This window comes from Acanthopagrus latus, chromosome 15 (assembly GCF_904848185.1).
Source record: "Acanthopagrus latus isolate v.2019 chromosome 15, fAcaLat1.1, whole genome shotgun sequence".
Taxonomy (NCBI): Eukaryota; Metazoa; Chordata; class Actinopteri; order Spariformes; family Sparidae; genus Acanthopagrus; species Acanthopagrus latus.
This window is the reverse complement of record NC_051053.1, coordinates 23534622-23552934: the sequence shown is the minus strand read 5'-3', so window position 1 is coordinate 23552934 and position 18313 is coordinate 23534622. Positions and strand designations below refer to the sequence as shown.

Here is an 18313-nt window from a genome sequence, read left to right as displayed (position 1 = left end):
CATCTTACACGGCTCCAAGCAACGTGTGCACACACACACACACACACACACGAACACACTTCTTTTTTTAATTTCTGTTTTATTACAAATTATATCTTTTACAAATGGCTTTTTAACATGACTTGCCAAGTGAGAAAATGTTTTATACAAAATCTTATTTTGGCTCGGTGGTTGTTTTTTAATAATGTTTTAAAATTTAACATGTTTAAATGATTAAAAATCAAAGTGAGAGGAAATTTAATCTTCCTCTCTTAATTTCTCAATTATCTCATCACTATTATTACCATCTTCCTCGTCTTCTTGCCTCGCCGTCCTCCTTCTTTTCCCCTCGCCCCTCCCCCCGCAGCCCTCATACAATTTCATAGTTGGGAAACTATGAAACAGTTCAGTGTGTGGTTTCATTGTTGTACGTCTGAGTGATTGATGGCTTCATGCTGAAGCTGTGTTTCACACTCGTTCTATTTTTCATTATCAGCCGTATGCGATAAGTGTGTGTGTGTGTGTGCGCGTGCATGGATGTGTGTGTCTCCAGCTTGAACAAAGGCCCAATAACTCGGATGTGTGAAATCATTCTTGGTTTGGTACCCACTAATCAGTTTACGATGATTTGCAAATCCGTAGAAGAGGCCCACTCTGAGGCCTCAGACACACACAAACACACTCAGATGTAAACACACACACACACACACACACACACACACACACACACACACACACACACACACACACACACACACATGCACAGGCCCACAGCAGTGACGTCAGCGGCTGGGTGGGGTGTGGAGTTCCCCACCATCACTGTGGTATTTATTGGAGAGTGAGTGGCAAGTTGTCGTGTGGAAGAGTCAGGGAAAAATATTGTCATACGTCTGTGGTTAGCTTGATGGAAAGATTCTATCCGACGTTTATAGATTAGCAATGTTCGCGGTTTCGCCTCTAAGTCATTTCCTTTTTTTTTTTGTTTAAAACTCCTTAAGTGAAGCTTTGGCAGTAGAGTGTGGACCACCTCTCGAGGAGCAGAGTTTAGCATGGACTCTTTTTGTAGCATGATTTTTATTTATTTTTTTGTTCAGCCAGTCATATATTAAATCTGCTAAGTGTGAAATCACATTAGCGCTAGCTGTTAGCCATTATCCATTAGGCTGTGTTTGGTGATCCAGAGGATTGTGGGATCTTTTCTGGCTGGAGTCAGCAGCTCAATACCTTTTACTTACAGCAACTGCAGCAGCCTGCCCTAGATACATTTGGTGTGTGTGTGTGTGTGTGTGCGTGTGTGTGCGATTGCATATGCAGTTGTGCTATTATTTGTTCGTGTCAGCGTCACGTCTCCTGTGTGAGTGCTGTGTGCGTGCGTCTTTGTGTCTCATTCCATGCGTGTGCTCGATGGATCCTGTGGCTTTGCCGTCGTGGTAATCAGTTTGCGCGTTGGCTGAACTAATTTATCAATTCAGTTCCTCCCACTTGTATTCTCTCCCATGCGTGAACCCCGCTCTCTCTTTTCTCCCCTACACTCCGTCTCCGTCTCAGACAAAACACTTCTCTCTGACAAACCATAAGGGTTTCCTATCTTTTATGCATGCCTTCTGCCTCTCTGACTCTTCTCTCCCTCTCCTCTTTTCTTCCATGACTCCCTCTCACTTCTTTTTTTTTTTCCATTTCTTTCTCTCTACAACGTACAGCTGCGTTGCCTTACATGTTAATGGCCTTGAACCATGATATCATAGCAATATTGGTGCACTCGGGTTCTTTCAAAAGCATTTGGGGGGAGAGCGCTATGATTTATAGATGAGGTATCTTGTGATATCTATCCATAACTCATCGTTTTACACCTTCTTGTCTCGTAATTTTATGATGAAAGTTTTCTGCTGAGAACACTGTGAGGCTCGCGAAGCACCGGAGGCAGGCGCTGTGGAAGGTATGACCATCGGCTGGTAGTGTGCTGACCCAAGGTGCCCCTGTGGAGCGGGGCGGTCAAGTGTGTGCTCGTGTGCATCTGTGACACATACACACACACACACACACACACACACACACAGTACAGGTATGCTGGTCCGTACATGTGTGTGTCACGGTGTGTGTATTTGTGCGTTCGTCCAGTGAAGTGAGAGAAATCATAGCTAGTGAACCAGGTGGTGAATGCAGACAGGCAATAACTCATGGTGGAGGAGTCGAGCAGCGCTGAGGGCTCGCGGAGGAGATGTGGTGGGAAAAAACCCACACCGGCGCACACACACCTCCATTTTTCTCACTTCTCACTATCTTGTCCTTCTTGTTCTCCGTCTCCCTCTCTTTCACAGATGTTTATGTTCCTCCTCTTTTTCGTTCCCTGTCTTCCAACACACTCCCTCTCTACTATACATCTCTCATTTTGCATATTTGTATATTTCTTCCCTCTTCCCCTTTCTTCCGCTCTCTCTGAAGCCGCACCGTCGTAGTGTTAGCAGCGGCAGGCGGGGAAGTGAACAGGGCTGAGGGTGCTGCTCACTTGTTTGTTACGACAGATTAAGTCATTGATTTGTAAAAGCGGTGCACTGATGGAGAAGGCCCTCCGCCGCTGAAGACGGGGAGGGTGAGAGAAAGCGGAAGAGGGAGACGGAGGGACGCATTTGGCTGAGGAGAAACAGGCGAGGATATTAAAATCGAACATGAGAGGCAACGGTAAAGAGGGGAGTTAGGTGGAGGTGGAAGAAAAAGGGGGGGGGGAGAGGAGGAGGAGGAGGGAGCATGAGATAGTTAAGAAAAACGCTAAATATAGAACAGAGGGGGCAGAAACGGGGGAGAGGGATACGGAGATGGAGGAAGGAGGGAGGGGTGTAGCCGTAGTTTGAATGACAGAGATGTCAGAGAAAGACAAGAGGAGGAAGAGTGAGAAGGAACGGCTGTGTCCTCCTTCTTTCTTAGACTTTGCCGCTCCAAAGAGCATAAGGGAGCAATTGTGAAATACCCTCACCTAGTTTCAGCACACCCCCAACCCGGGTTCTTTTCACCCCCCTGGGGGCCAACGGTGAGTTTCTAATTAAAACGTCAGGGGCAAAAGGGTAATTATGATAATAACATAATAATATCGCAGGGGTTATTAGAATGTTCTGTGGTCCCCAAATTGCTTCCTCGGAGAGATCGGATTTCAGTGGCATTACGTAAAGTCAAATTTCCTTGAAAGTCAGGTGAAATGAAATGGATTCCCCCATGGTCGCGGTGCAATCTGAGACTACGATTCCCTCTTGTATGTCAGAGACACCGAGTCTAAAAAAAGCCCTTCAGTTTTTCTCACTACAATGACACATATCCACGCGCACCCCCTCCTCACTTACTTCCAGCCTCAATTAAGTCAGACGTGTTTGTGTGATTAGCTTGTGTGCTCGTTAATTTAATAGTTTTTGTTTGTTGCCGTGAACCCTGCTGCTCTCTTCAACCCCCGTGTAACGACCTCTGTGGATTGCATCTGTGTGCAACAACAGAACATTTGTTTTTGAGTCGAGAGATCGCTGTTTGGATGCTACCTCCCAGCACTGTAGCTTGGAGCTAGCATGCTGGCGCTCCGAGGGGCTTCCCGCTGTTCTCGCTCAGTGTTCTGTGGTACCTGACTGGGATGAAGCTTTGTGGATCCCTCCTACTCTTCATTTACACACCCCTCCGTCCCCGGCAGCCCTGAGGCAGCCCACCTCCAGCTGTGGCTGCCGTTCACTGCGCCGCTTGGTGCAAGTACCGATTGCTTTGGAGTGCCTCCCCTCGCTCAAATAGGCAGTAATTACGGGCTTAAAGAGGTTTAGTGGTCCAGCAAACTACATAATCACCCCCTGAATTAGCCCTAGCTCATCAGCCTCAGTCCAACGAGCAGCGCTTACCACTAGCACTAGCTAGCATGCTGCACCCCCTTCCCTTTATTGCACAGAGGGAAGCACAGCAGCAGGTGTTGTGCAACATCCGGCCCCCTTAATAAATTTAGCCTCCCCTGAGCTGGAGTAGGGAGGACTAATGAAGCACGCCCTCGCTCTTAGTGAAAGCAACCAGCGAGTGCAGCAGGCGCCACACATACAGCACACAATATAAGATGCTCTCCATCACCACCAGCAGACCTCACCCTTTACATTCTATGCTAAACCCAACAATACGGCACATTGTTAAGACTTGAGACCCGGTCATGTGCATACACGCTATAAGCTTCAGTGTACACATGTGGAGACCCACCCAACTGTGGAGCGCACGGATGGTTGTTCACACCCTGCAGCACAGCCGGAGCAGCTCCAGCACCGGCTGCCGCCGCCATTATCTTATCTGCCCTTAGAGTTCTAGGAAAACGGTGTGCGATGCTAATCATCAATTATCATAGTTGAGAAGATGGTAATGCTGTACATTGTCTAATCCACTTTGTACTGGAGCTTTAATGACATACTTTTCACCCTTTGCGTCGCTAACTAGATTTATCTCATTCCCATAGGCAACAGCGCTGTGAGATTTCCCTAAATCAACAAAAGCTGTTTTTTGAGCGAGAAATGCTCATTAATGAATGAAAGGCACAAGAACATCTGTTTTTTTCCTTATCTCCAGCAGAGATGGAGCGATTTGATGACAAAAACAGTTTGAATGGGGGTTTCTTTGCCATTTTGGAGGGTGTATATACATATATCGAGGTTTTTGAAGAGGAAAAAAAAAATGATGGTGAATTATTCATGCTACAAGCTCAGAGTTGGTTTACTGTAGTCCAGCGCCATTAAAGAGGCTTTTTTTTTGCACATTACATTGCTAAGATGGGGGGGCAGCGTTTATTTTGTGCAGACAATACAGAGGGCACTGGGAAACTCGTCCTGTAGTTAGTTCATCTTGAGTCTCTCTAAAGATCTGTTTCAGCTCTGTTTTGTTATTTTGCATTGGAGCAGCCTGAATCAGAGGAAATTAGGTTAGGGGTGCTTTGTTTTTTTTTCTGTTGTTGTTTTGTTCGCTCTCACTCTTTTCTTTTTTTTTTTTTCTTTAATCCCCCCTTTCTCCCAGAGCCAGCTTTGTTGCTGGGTCCCTGCTCCCTAATGAAGTCAAAGGGATGTCAGTCGATGCCACCTACACAGAGAGGAATTTGAAATGGCGTAGCTCTCACAGCGCAGCGTGAACACACACACACACACACACACACACACACACACACACACACACACACAACTGGAGGATGAAACTTCCACTGAACGAGCAACAAGATTTCTGAAATTGGAAGCTTGTTGTATGAGATACAGCAGACTTACAGTTTGGACCGCTTGTTTTATAGTCTGCTTGTGCTCATGGTTCTGGGCATTTGTTGTTAGCATAACAATGTGCTCGCCTCCCCAAATATTTAAGGTAATCTCATACACGTCTGGCAGCAGCAAGGCTACACTTCCAGTAAACTTCGTGTTCCTGAATGTGTGTGTGTGTGTGTGTGTGTGTGTGTGTGTGTGTGTGTGTGTGTTAGACAGTTTGGTATGATACTCTGATGCCCTTCTAGCCAAAAAGGCCCCTGGATTAGCCGTCAGGCATTCCTGATGGGCAGCTCGGTTTCCACAGAGATCTGACCTGGGACCAGTGAGGGGAACGGACCCGGCCTCGCCGAGGCTTTTCACTTGTACCTCAACTGGCACATGCGAGTCAACAACCATGCATAATGCTGCTGTAACCTGCTGAAGGTCATTTGGGTAACTTCTTTTCTAAGTGACTAGAAGTAAATTATTGATAACAGGAATGTGCGGCAGGGTAAATTGCTGCATATCAAAAAGCTGTTTACTGCGAGTCATTGCATTTTCTGGCATTCTTGTGCCTTGTGGCAAACCCCAACCATCTGGTGGTAAAGTAAGCTATCTCAAAATACCATTGACCCATGTCATTTATGCACAGATTGTGCAGTGTCATGGCCTCCTTTTGAGGGCCATCACATGACTGTGACAACATATGATTTTCCTCTCTCTTATTCCTCCCTCCATCCCGTTTCATAGCAGCGGTTTTATAAAGCTAATGTGGCGTGTCAAGCCTTTTTAATGGGATGCACAGAGGCTTGGTAAGTGCAGCTTTAAATAGCAATATATGCAACGATAACACTGTAATGCTAATGGCTAAGGAAGGACTGAGGGGACTGTGGCTGCAGTGAATTGGTTAAAAGGAGGGAATCACAACTCTGACATGGAGATGTGTGAGAAGAGGGCAGGAAAATGTATAAAGGTTGAGTTTTACTATTGTGTTTATAGTGTTGTTGTCATCAACTATTATGTCACTTTTGAAGGGGGGATAACCTACGTTTGAGCCAAAGCCAAATTAGAAGTAAAAAGACAAAGTGAAGGGAAGAGACAGCCAGAGAGAGAGAGACAGAGAGAGAGAGAGAGGGGGAGAACAGGAAAGACGACTGGTTTTGCTGAGGAGGCGCGATGAAGAGAAGGGAGAACAGCAGCGAGATAAAAGACATTTCTGGAATCGCCCTCCCCTCGTGGTAGAGCGGAGCATCTCCAACAAAAGAGTGACTCAGACTCTCGCTCTTTGTTCCTTTTTCCTACTTTCTCTTATTGCTCCCGAGAGACTGAAGTGAGGCGTCGTACGCTTTTCAAGTTGCAAAAAATACAAAATTAGAGTGGCACGACCTTTGGAAAAGTTGGTACCTTTTTCTGTTTTTAAAAGTTTTCGGTGAGCAGATGAGATTAAAGTTTTTGTTGGGATGGTTTGTCCTGCGCAGGTTAATGGTTCAGTCCAGGAGTAGTCTCTTGTCAAAGTCACACTGAGCCGTTTCTCAAACATAAATTAAAAAGCAGAACGGGGAATCGAATCATTACGTTGGTACTTTCAGTCGCTTCAAGTAGAAAAGGTAAAATGAAAATAAGAAGACATTCTGCGCAGCTTAATCATCATCCAAAACTGATGAAGCATCATTTAAAATAATTATATCAAGCGTACACATTTTTACAACATTTCTTGTCGCACTGCGAACTATAATGTTGCCATTTTTGAATAGTTTTCTCCGGGGTTAGGCACGGGACAGCGGGAGGAAAGCGGGGGTCTTGAGGAATATTTATGCTCTTATCTCTTCGTTAAAAACCCCTCGGGGCTCCAGATATCGTTTTCCATGTCTCCTCCCCTGCGTTCTTCTCCCTCTCTTCCTCTCTTTCCTCCTCTCCTCCCTCCTCGTCTGTCTGTCCCCCTCTTGTTCTTGTCTGAGGGGGTCAGAGAGGAAGACGGTCAGACAGGGAGTCGATGTTACTGATGCTCTGTTACTCACCCACACGGACATCTGCACGCCAACACACACACACACACACACACACACACACACATGACCACGCACAGCTGAACTTACTTGTCAGGGCCAAGCGAACTCGGCGGTTCAAATGAGAACAAACACACACACACACACTCTAATGTCTGAGCTAATACGAACACACTCGAGCAAAAAGCATTGACTCAAACGGATGCACACACACACATGTACTCACACACCCACGCATGCACACTCGGATTGATAAGACTCACAGAGGAGAGAAGCAAACACACACACACACACACACACACACACACACACACACACCCCTCCTGGCACCCACATGCAGAGCCCAGCAGAGAGCGGCGAGCAGGGTGGAAATTCTCATGAAAGGAGTTGTATATTTGGAGAAGACATATCATTAAGATAGGCGGAGGGAAGAGGGAACGAGGGAAAGGGAGGGAAGGATGCGCAGAAACTTTCCATCTGCTCTTTTAAAGAACATGTTATTGCTTTTCTCACTAAAGGCCTTTCTCTCTCTCTCTCTCTCTCTCTCTCTCTCTCTCCCTCAACCCGCTGAACCACAGCCAAAGGCCGTTAAGACACCAGAATCACTCACAGACAATATTAAAACTGGGCGACTTGTTGCCGAGCGAGAGACTAAATCACAGTGTTTTGACAGATAGGAGCTAATTTGGCGGTTTTGAAAAAAAGAGGAGGACAAAAACAGTTTTGATGCTCTGGCTTTCGGGCCATCTTTTTTTTCCTGGTAACGCTTCTATTAGGAGCGACTTACTTCGTACTTGAAAAACTCTGGCGCACGGAGCACGTCGGACGTTTAATTAGGGTCAGGGAAGACGTTTTTTGTCTTTTTTTTTGCACTTGGGTAAAAGTATCAGAACCGCAACGTGAAAAACACTCAATTAGAGAGTGAAAGTCCTGCATTCACAAGTTTGTTAAGTTGTGTTATCAGCAAGATTAAAGCATGAGAAGTAAAAGTGGCCACAAAACGGTCCCTGCCGGTGTTGTGTGATCATGAACTGATGCGTTCTCATGTCGTAGATGATGGAGGTTCATCTAATTTGGCTCATTTAGATTCCAATTACAAAAAAACAAAAAACAAATCCATTCTTGCGTAAATATGTTTATATTGCGCTGCTGGCAGGATGTGTGTTGAGCAGAGCACAGCGAGGCCACCAAGCACTTTTTTTTTTTCCCAGCGCTGCTCGTCTGCAGTCGAGGTTGCGTGCAAGTCTGCCTGTGTGTGACTAGTTGTGTATAGCATTCTGTCTGCATGTGTGTGCTGGGAAGCTAAAGGAGGGAAGCGCTGAAACAGGGTGTATTTGTGCTGCATAGTGGCCGCTGGCGTGGCCGCAGCCCCCCGATATCACGAGGCAGACGCTCCTTTCCCTTCACATCTACGGCACGTAAGAATGGAGACATTGATCTTCTTCGTGTTCAATCAGTTTTGTTCGTTGAGGGGAAAGCCTTAAAAGACACGTTCACATGATGAGCATTCACACGTCAGCTGTGAGCGTGTGTGTGTGTGTGTGTGTGTGTGTGTGTGGGGTCTATACGTCAAGACATCAGATGACACGAACCCAAAGAGTAATGATTCCTCACTTTTCTGCACGCATGGGCAGGCGAGCCGTGCCCCAGATCTGCAGCTATTTTCACTCTGATAACATCTGATCAGTCCGCAGCACAGTGTGGATCCTCAGACACACACAGTGTATGAATGGACAGACAGTTGACAATCACTGATGTGTGCAACCACACACACACATACACACAGAAAGGCACACAGAAATGGTTGCAGAACAGAAGTGGACACAAATTTGGCCAGAGGCGACAATGCAATTATAACTTAGCGCATGAAATTAGCCTCCTTGTGTTCCCATTCCCCACAACCAATCACATGGACAAGGGAAGGCTGGGGAAAAAAAAAAAAAACTGTCTCCTCTCTCTCTGTCGGGTCGTCCCGGCATTAAACACAATCCTGTTCATTATGCGCTGAGAAAACTGTGATGAAAAAATGAAAACGCTGGCGCCGCACAGATTTTGCACGTCTGATTGACTATTAAGTGTGTGTGTTCTTGTTAGACATACTCTGTACTGTAAATTTCACAGTGTCCGTATTTGTGGCGCCTATTGTTGGTGACCGTAACGTGGGAGAGGAGCTGGATAGATGTCAGGAGGGTGGCCTGTTCCTGTCACTCCATTCATGAAATGGAACAAAGACACACAGATTTTTGTGTTGAACAGCCAAAACACACAAGGAGACGCTCTTTACTTTTACTGCGGATTTGCTATTTGATATAAAACAAACCATACAAACTGGAACACGGTGAAACTAGCTGACAAACTACGTCTGTTATAAACGAACACACTTTTGCAGCGTGAATCGCTCAGTGATCCGTGATGATTTATCTCTTTCCTAAATGTGTACATAGCATTTTGCTATGAAGTTTCCAGTTCAACAATCCATTCTCTCCTTCGCTCCCCTGTTCCTCCCTCCTCTCCTCCTCTTTTATGGTGTTCAGCAACAGTCCATGTCTTGTCTCGGTCATGAACAGAACATTGTCCTCCATGAACAAGGCTCCGTGCAACTGTGACACCCCCCCTCCTCCTCCTCCGCCCCCAACTCTAATATAAATCAACAAACTCCCCGAGTTCACATTTATCCAATTTATTCATTTGATATATTTAAACAGGTGTCTGGACTTTAACTGCTCTCAGCTGGCCTCTTGGGGAGGGGCTGCCGCCAATAGTTTATATTTCGACACCGGGCTTGACGTCAGTTTGGGTCATCTTTCCCGCAAATTGAGCTGCTGTTTATCAGGCATTCATGAATCATGTTTTCTTTATCTCATGTCACTGCAAATTGTCTTGTTTCGAAGAAATTCATCCCAAAAAGTTTATCTCTGTGTGAAAAATGGATTTGTGTCACAGAAATGTCATATCGTTCCTCCCTATCACTGGCAGACAATTAAGTATTTTAGATTCAAGATGTGTCTTGCTGTGTGTGTGCATGTGTAATTTGGAGGAGCTGTATTTTCCTTTAAAGCTGGTTTGAATGTATCGTTGAGTTGACATCATATGACATTGAAACAAGGTGAATGGAAGTAAACAGTGGGTTGATGGAAACAGAGTTTTACCAAAGTCATGTATTGATAAGTTATTGTATCGTTTCCTTTGCGCTGCCTCGTCACTCAAATACTGGAAGGAGGAGGAGCATGTGAACGCAGCACAACTGTACTCAAAGCTCAGTGTAGTTTATGCGTTGTGCCCCTTTAAACCCAACAACGAACATCGCACTTTATTACCGTCGGACAGGTAAAGGCTAACTGTGTCCCCTTTATTTGCGCCATTATCTTTATGCTAAGCTAAGCTAACCGGTTGCTGCCAGTGGGTTCAAATTCAATGGACATGTTTCTACAAACGTGTCCGCGAAAGTCCTCAGTGTTTGATCAAACGAACACATGCTGTTTTACACAGGAGCAAACTGAAGAGTCCTGTTCTCACACCGGCTGCAGAGAGGATGAAAGCAAACGGCAGCAACAGAAGAGGTTTTAAATCCTCTTGTCTGTATTCCATCGGGTTAACGTTACATATTCCCCGCTCACTGATTACATATGCAGCAGGGTGAAAGGGGGGCCGTCGACGCGAATATATTTGTGTAAGAGGCTGCCTAATTACCAGAGCTGGTTCTCCACTTCACTTAACTTTCTAATTGGCTTGCCTTTTTGGCTGCCATTAATTACAAGATTTCATATTCCATTAATGATCGGGGGTAGAGTAGGCACGTTCACGTGCACGCGCCCACACATACTTACAGTATACATCCAGATAGGCAGACACACGGGCTCAGACTGACACCTACACACCAATGAGCATGAGCACACATCTCCTTCTCCACCTCTCATTACGCCGTGTGGTTTTCTGTGTGTGTGTGTGTAACCTGGTACAACTGTGTCTTCACTAAGAGGCACATCAAACCCCCCTTTTTTCTTTTTTTTTCCAATAACAAGAAGCTTCATTAAGCAATTTGTGGTCAGCCTTTTGCTCATAGATGTTGTCTTCCCTCTCCTGCAGCATCCCTACCCGTCAGAAGAACAGAAGAAACAGCTGGCGCAAGACACAGGTCTCACCATCCTACAAGTGAACAACTGGTAAGTCATTACAGAGTTTACATGCAGTCGATTTCAGGGGTTTGTGCCCCGGGGCTATCCAAGTTCTTAATGATTGGAATTAATGCCTCCACTCCACCCCCTGTTTTTTTTTTTTATCCCACACACACACATGCACACACACACGCCACTTACTGAATCATCCTCACCTAGATCAATTCATCTAAAGAGATATGGCCTGGAGTGATTTTCCAAACCAACAGTCTAACTCAGCCCAAAAACCTGAGCCTCCATGTTAATTAAAAGTCAAAGTACCATCTGAAAACATCCAATAAAATCATCCAACTTGCAAGTTCGGTGATTTTATTGGATGTTTTCCCAGTTATACAAGAATGATTACTGAAAAAAAAAAGTGGCAGCTCTGAGACTAATTACAGGGTTTTACTTTCACTGACTTATTTTGGGGGTTTGTAGGTTTTCGTAGCACCTTTTAGTGTGATTAACATTTGTTCCAATCACGGACCGAACGTCTCATTTAGCATTTACTCCCAGTTTGTGCACCGAGTATCACTTGATGCTAACTCAAAGTTCATTTTACTTGAAGACAATGGCAGCTTTATCTGTAACGAGAAATTTCCCCAAAAGTGCCCTTACTTTTTTGTTATTACGTAATAGTAACAGCTTCTGACTATCCTCTGATCGTTATGATGTTAAAAATAATTTCATTAGGGTGTCCACTGACCATATATCCTTTTATAACATTATTTAGTTTCATAATGCATTAAGCATTTTCAGCTGTCCTTGTTAGCGAGGAGCTTAGCTTAGAAGCGTGCAGCGCGGTTGCTGTCCTGCCTCCTGCACATTAATGCTCTGTAAGCGCCAACTAGCATGTTAATTGGGCGTAAGCGTGACTGGCCCGCGCCATAAAATGTGGCTGCTAACCAGCCGTTTTAACCTTAGGTAGCACTGTTAAAGGTAGAAAGGGGCCCTGTGTCCTTGTGCGGCTTGTCTTATCAGAGAGATGGCTATCAGCACATGCTTAGTGTTATTAGCCATGTCTAATTAAAGGGGCTGGAGTCTGGGTAATTGAGGCTGGGTCCGGGCAGAGGGTGTTTGATCTGAGCGGCCCCTTAAAATAATCCTTGAAAGTATCAGTCAGTCGCTAGGTACGGGCATGAAAGCAGAGACTGCAGCGAGGCAAAGAGCAGCAGGAGGAGAGAGGGAGAGTTAAAGAGGCAGACGGAGTGAAAAATAGATGAAGAGAAAGAGGGGAAGATAAGGAGAGAGGGAGCGAAAGAGATGAGACATGATAAATCCCCATTACCAGCGGTCTAATGATGTTAACATTATTCCCAGCCATTGTTCAATCTCAGACCTCAGAGACAGACAGACGTTAGATTAGGGTATGGTGTATCAGTCTATGGAGAATTCATTTCATACCGGGCAAGAAATAATGCGCACACACACACACACACACGCACACTCACACACACACACACACGCATGAACACGCAGGCAGAAAAAAGGCCTCCTGACCAGAGGGAATCCTGTAGAGGTTATCAAATCACGTGACCCCTCTGAAATCCATGGGGGATCAATTCTTACAGCTGAGATAAAGCCAAGCAGTGTGTGTTCGCGTGTGTGTGTGTGTGTGTGTGTTGCGTGTTGTGTGAGTCAGACAGTCACATGAACAGTAGCTTGGTCACTTGCTCTCATTCTGTTTGTTGTTTTTTATTGGTAGGGGGATAGCAACACACCCCCAAGGTGTGTTTTGTGTGTGTGTGTGTGTGCGTTTGTGTGTAGTTGTGCATGACCAACACACACTGTGTAAATCGTGGGAGGTTAATCTTAGTTTGTGGAAGATGTTGTTGTGTGTGTCAGTGTGTGTGTGTGTGTAAGAGAGGGGAACCGGGGGTGGTTAATCTAAGAGGTATTAGCTGTTAAACCCTGCATGCTGGGATCCCGCTGCCCCCTCACATTTCGCTGTATACAAGTGTGTGTGTGTGTGTGTTTGTGTGTGTGCGTGTGTGTGTTTGCGTGTGTGTGTGTGCGTGCACGCGTGTCCAGAGGCAAATTTCCACGCAAGGTTGTTTGAGCGAGTGAGCAGTACACTGTGGCATGAAAGGGTGATTGAGACGGAGAACAATGAAGTGAGCGGATGGGGTGACGGAGGGATAAAGTCAAGAAAAAGAGGAAGATGGAGTAAAAGAGGAAGAGGAGAGGTGGAGAGAGAGAGGAGGGTGGCAAAATGACAGATATATGGAGAGCGAGAGAGAGAGAGAGAGAGAGAGAGAGAGCGAGAGAGAGGTTATGTTAGGGGAACTGCCATTTCGCAGGCGTGTTGTTGTGCTGGTTGGGAAGCCCCGTCATTGGGTGTCTCCATAGCAACCCCCGGTGATGTTACCTCCTGACCCACTGATTTGGTGAAGTCAATTTCCCTAGCTGTGAGTCTGTTTGTCAGTGCTGCTCATGAAAACACACACACACACTTAAATGCACGCATGTCTAAATTCTCTCAGTGCGCTACACACACACACACACACACACACACACTTTCTCATGCATTCGCTCGCACTAAATCAGGTCTACAACTGTGACATCAAGCCGAAGAGGACATAAAACACTTAGCGGGAGTGTGTTTCACGGTCAGACCTCGGCTATCACGACGAACGGCCGAGGATGAACCGCAGGTCATCCGTGCTTGTTGTCCCAACAGGGGAAGACCTGACGGTGACAAACATGTGCAACCGACAAATAAAACGCACGGTTCAATCCTGTCACATGTTCCAGCGCGGAACACACACACACACACACACACACACACACTCCCTGCTGCTAATTCACACAGACACACGCACCACACACACGATCTCTTTAATCACGTGTGCAATGTGCTTTCCATCACATACTGTACAGACTATCTCTCATACACACTCTCTCTCTCTCTCTCTCTCTCTCACACACACACTCACACACACCACAGATGTGTTAACACACATGTCGGTGTGTATTATTGATGAGCGAGCACGCGGTAGGGCTCAGCAGATTAAATAAAAATGCTAAAGGCCGGCAAGGGGCGCAGATCACTCATGAATTATTGGCAGAAATTCGCTGCACCAGGGAATCTCAATTTGAATGGAGAATTTTTCTGTGTGTGTGTGTGTGTGTGTGTGTGTGTGTGTGTGTGTGTGTGTGTGTGTGTGTGCACGTGTGGATGTATATTACTCATGTTGTGGGGACATTAATCTGCTCAGACTGACATGTTGTGGGGACTCGCCTTCCTTTAAGTCACCATAATGTCATCGTCATTACATGTTTAGGCTGAAGACTTAAAGTTATGGTGACGGTCAGGTGTAGCAGTGAGGAACAGGTAAGACGATGTAAAGTCCTCTGATGCGGTGGCTTATATGTTGACACACACTGTCCACACCCAAAAGCAAATACTGGGACACGTCCCTCCATAGTGGCCTGTGCAGAATATACACACAGGTATGCTCAACAGGTGAGGTATGTACACAAAGTGAAAGAGTGTATTGTATCCACACACCCATGCAGCAGATAAAGCCCCGCGTGACAGAAACACACTCTTACTCAAACACTTGCACGGTTAAACGCTCACACACACACACACACACACACGCGATCGCTTGTACAGCAAATGTTCAGTCTCATTACGTGACGTGTAATATATTAAATATATAGACAAGCATCTAACCTCAACACGTTTGTATTTTTGTGTACATTCTGATGACCTGAAGGATCGTCGTGCTTAGATTCCGTTGTTCATCTTATTAATATTTTCAGTTAAACAAAAATAAATCTAGTTGTAAAGTGAACCGTTACTCATTTGCCCCGGTGGGAGCACGCAGCCTAAAACATCCCGACTGTGAGACAGTTTGTCTCAGATTGTTGAGTCTCGTCGAGTGCTGACACCTTGAGTTTCCACCGGGTTAGTGGCCGGCAGGAACTACCAGCCTACAGCGCCGGTATTTGATGAGTTGGGAAAGAGACTCAAGAATCAACTGTCTTACGCAGTGAATTGGACCTCGAAGCAGCATGTCAGCTTCAAAAATCAAACAAATCCGAGTGGCCGTTATTTGCAGAGCAATTAGGTAAATTAAAAGCTCAAAGATAATCCCAGAAAAGCCCTTTAAAAATGATGTTTGTTGCGCTGAATAAACCTACGTCTGGACTACGAGTGCATCAGTCTGGCTTAGAATCAGGTGGATTACTTGAAGGTCACGCTTTATTGACATTCAACTTGATTTTTATGAGCAGATAATGACTTCATGTTCATCGTTTCTGATCAGTTCAGAGACATTTTGACACGTCTTACCAAAAAAAAGTAAATAAAAACATGGATGGATATGGATCAATAAAAGAAGGAAGTCAGGCAGTAATCAGATCGTAAAAGTAACCAATTCGTCCCAGATTCGAGTCTATTAAGAACCAGAGCATCTGAACGTCCTTGAACATTTCAACCTTTTACCTGCTCACGCGCTGTAAACCACTCTGAACCGCGCATCAGCTAAAAGCTCGGCAGCGTAACATATAAAATGTCGTTCTCCCTCTGCTTTCTCTTTCTCCGGCTACAGTCGGTATCTCTCTGCTAAGTTCTCCTAACGCTCCGGTGATGTAAAAATCGATGGCGAGGTCATCAGGTTTCCCTTGTTGGCTGCCCCTCCCCTTCCTGCCTGCAATTTAATAATGCCCCTTTAAAGGCAGTGTTTAAGCCTCGCCGAGCGATTGTTTTGTCAATAAGACCTCCTTTTACGAACGTCTTAAAAGCACAGACAGGGAGCGGGCGGGCGAGGGGGGGGAGAGAGAGAGAGAGGCAGTATTTGAGAGGGCAGAGTGGACGGACGCTGAGGCTACTTAGGAAGGAGCGGCGTGGCACGTTCATATACGCCGCTTATCAGGTTTCAGAATAAACGAGCGTGAGGAGAAGAGAGGAGAGGAAGAGGTGAGGGGAGAGGAGGAGAGAGAGCAGGGGTGGGGTGAGAGAAGGAAACTTGACAACATGGATGGAGAAGAAGCACTTTGTTTTGTTCTTTTGTCAATTTTAATCTTTATTCGAAGCGTTCGGACGGTTCGGTGAATGTGTACATGCAGCGCTCAGGCTGACAGAGCATATTCGAATCAAAATTAAACAATCATTCCGGTTTTATTACAACTGGATTCCGGCCATTGTTTGTTGGCAGCTGTCATATATAATTGTGCTCCTCTGAGAAGGCCGGGACAAAAACCGAAAAAGAAATCAGGCAGAGCGAGAACAAGAACACACCTGGAGCTCGCAGGTTAGCCAGAGAAAACAAAAGGCCGACTGTGAAATGATGACTTAAACAGCCACGTTGTAAACTTTCCTCACAGTTTACAGAACAAAATCCCGGTTCAGCTTCAGACTTCCCGCAGTTCTCCTGCGCGATAAAGTATCATTATTCATGTGCACTCACCCATCAGAGCAGCTTTTAGACAATCTAGCGACAGTGTTAGCTTGTTGTTTTTGACCGATCTGATCTTGTGGTTGCGTCCGACAAAGCCGTAAGAAAAATATTTACCAGATCTCAGATATCACTTTGGCGAGTAAACTGTTATTAAGTGTTATTACTGACTGTGACAGTCGTGTTGTCGCCCCCCCCCCCCCTTTTTTTTTTTTTTTTTTGTTAAAGGAACAGAAATATCCCTCAGAAGAAACACGAGAGAGACAAACAGGTAGAGTGAGATGAGTTTCATGGTTCAGTGTGTTGACAAGCTGCAGAGAGAGATGCTGGAACTTGTTCGCGGAAAGCCTTCTGAGGTGTGTGTGTGTGTGTGTGTGTGTGTGTGTGTGTGTGTGTGTTTTGGATTTAGCAGGCCCAGTTTCAGTCCATGCCCTAGAGCCTGTTTCATACACTGCAGCTCTGTCAGTTGCTTCAGCCTGAAACTCCCCAACATAACAGCAAATACCACACACACACACACACACACACGAACACACACACACACACACACACACACACACACACACACATGTTTCTCTCTGGACACGACGTCACCCTTTTAGATTTCAACACTTTCAGAGTTAAAAATGTGAAAATCAAGTTCGGAGCTAATATTTTCTCCCCCTCCACTTTAAAGTCTGTTGCCACCGATCGCCTTCAACAGGAATCCTCAGCCTGTGCAGACACGACGCTGCCGCCGCTGTATTATGTCAACACCAAATGTGTGTAGACGTGCGCGTGTGCTTCTACACATATAGGTGTCCATGTGCAAAGAAACACCGTGAACCGAACACCATCCCTCCTCTCCCCCCCTCACCTCCCTCTTTCTTCCTCTCACTCTCTCTGTTTCTCTTACATCACAGCACGCCGCCCGAGGCCAAACCTGCATTTCTGTCCGTTCGCCTCTCTCTCTCTCTCTCTCTCTCTCTCTCTCTCATTTTTTTTTATTCCCCTCCTCTTTTCTCCCCTCTCCTCTCCCTTGCTTTTCAACCTTCTTTTGTAGTAGCGGAGAGGAGAGGAAGGTGAGGGGGGGGGGAGTCCAAAACATGAAAGGCGGCAGAACGTGAATGGCGGGGTCTGTGTGGAGGCGCACACGGCCGCTGTCGCCCTCGCTCCGCCATCAGTCAGTTGTTGTTCTCACGCTGATGTTTTCTTGTGTTGATCAAAAGCTGTTGTGGAGTGAATCCAGCGGGGGGGGGGGGGCCGCGGCGGCACAAGTGTCGCGTGCCAAAAATTAAAACATCTAGGAAAAAAAAAATAGGACACCTACTCCGACAATTAACGAGCAGCACAGTGACACTTATTTTGTGCAATTACAATAAGTGCTGGTTCTGTGAGGAGGATTTGTAGACAAAGCGTAAAATAATGAGCTAACAGACTGATGGAACAAAACCGAATCAGAGATTGTTCGGTGACTCCTGCAGGCATGTCGCTATCACGAGACAGAGACAGATATTACCCCGTCAGTTTTTTGTTTTTTTTCCCTCTCTTTGGTGTTTGCT

General features: G+C 45.8%; 1 protein-coding gene across 3 annotated transcripts in view; it reads left to right on the top strand.

Annotated features, from left to right (window-relative positions):
- Nucleotides 1–18313, top strand: part of LOC119033769 (homeobox protein Meis1) — a 217620-nt gene that overhangs the window by 181448 nt on the left and 17859 nt on the right. For all 3 annotated transcript variants that reach the window (XM_037124299.1, XM_037124301.1, XM_037124300.1), the window contains one exon: nt 11297–11373. In XM_037124299.1, coding sequence (XP_036980194.1) covers nt 11297–11373 — 77 coding nt within the window. The remainder of the gene's footprint in view (nt 1–11296; nt 11374–18313) is intronic.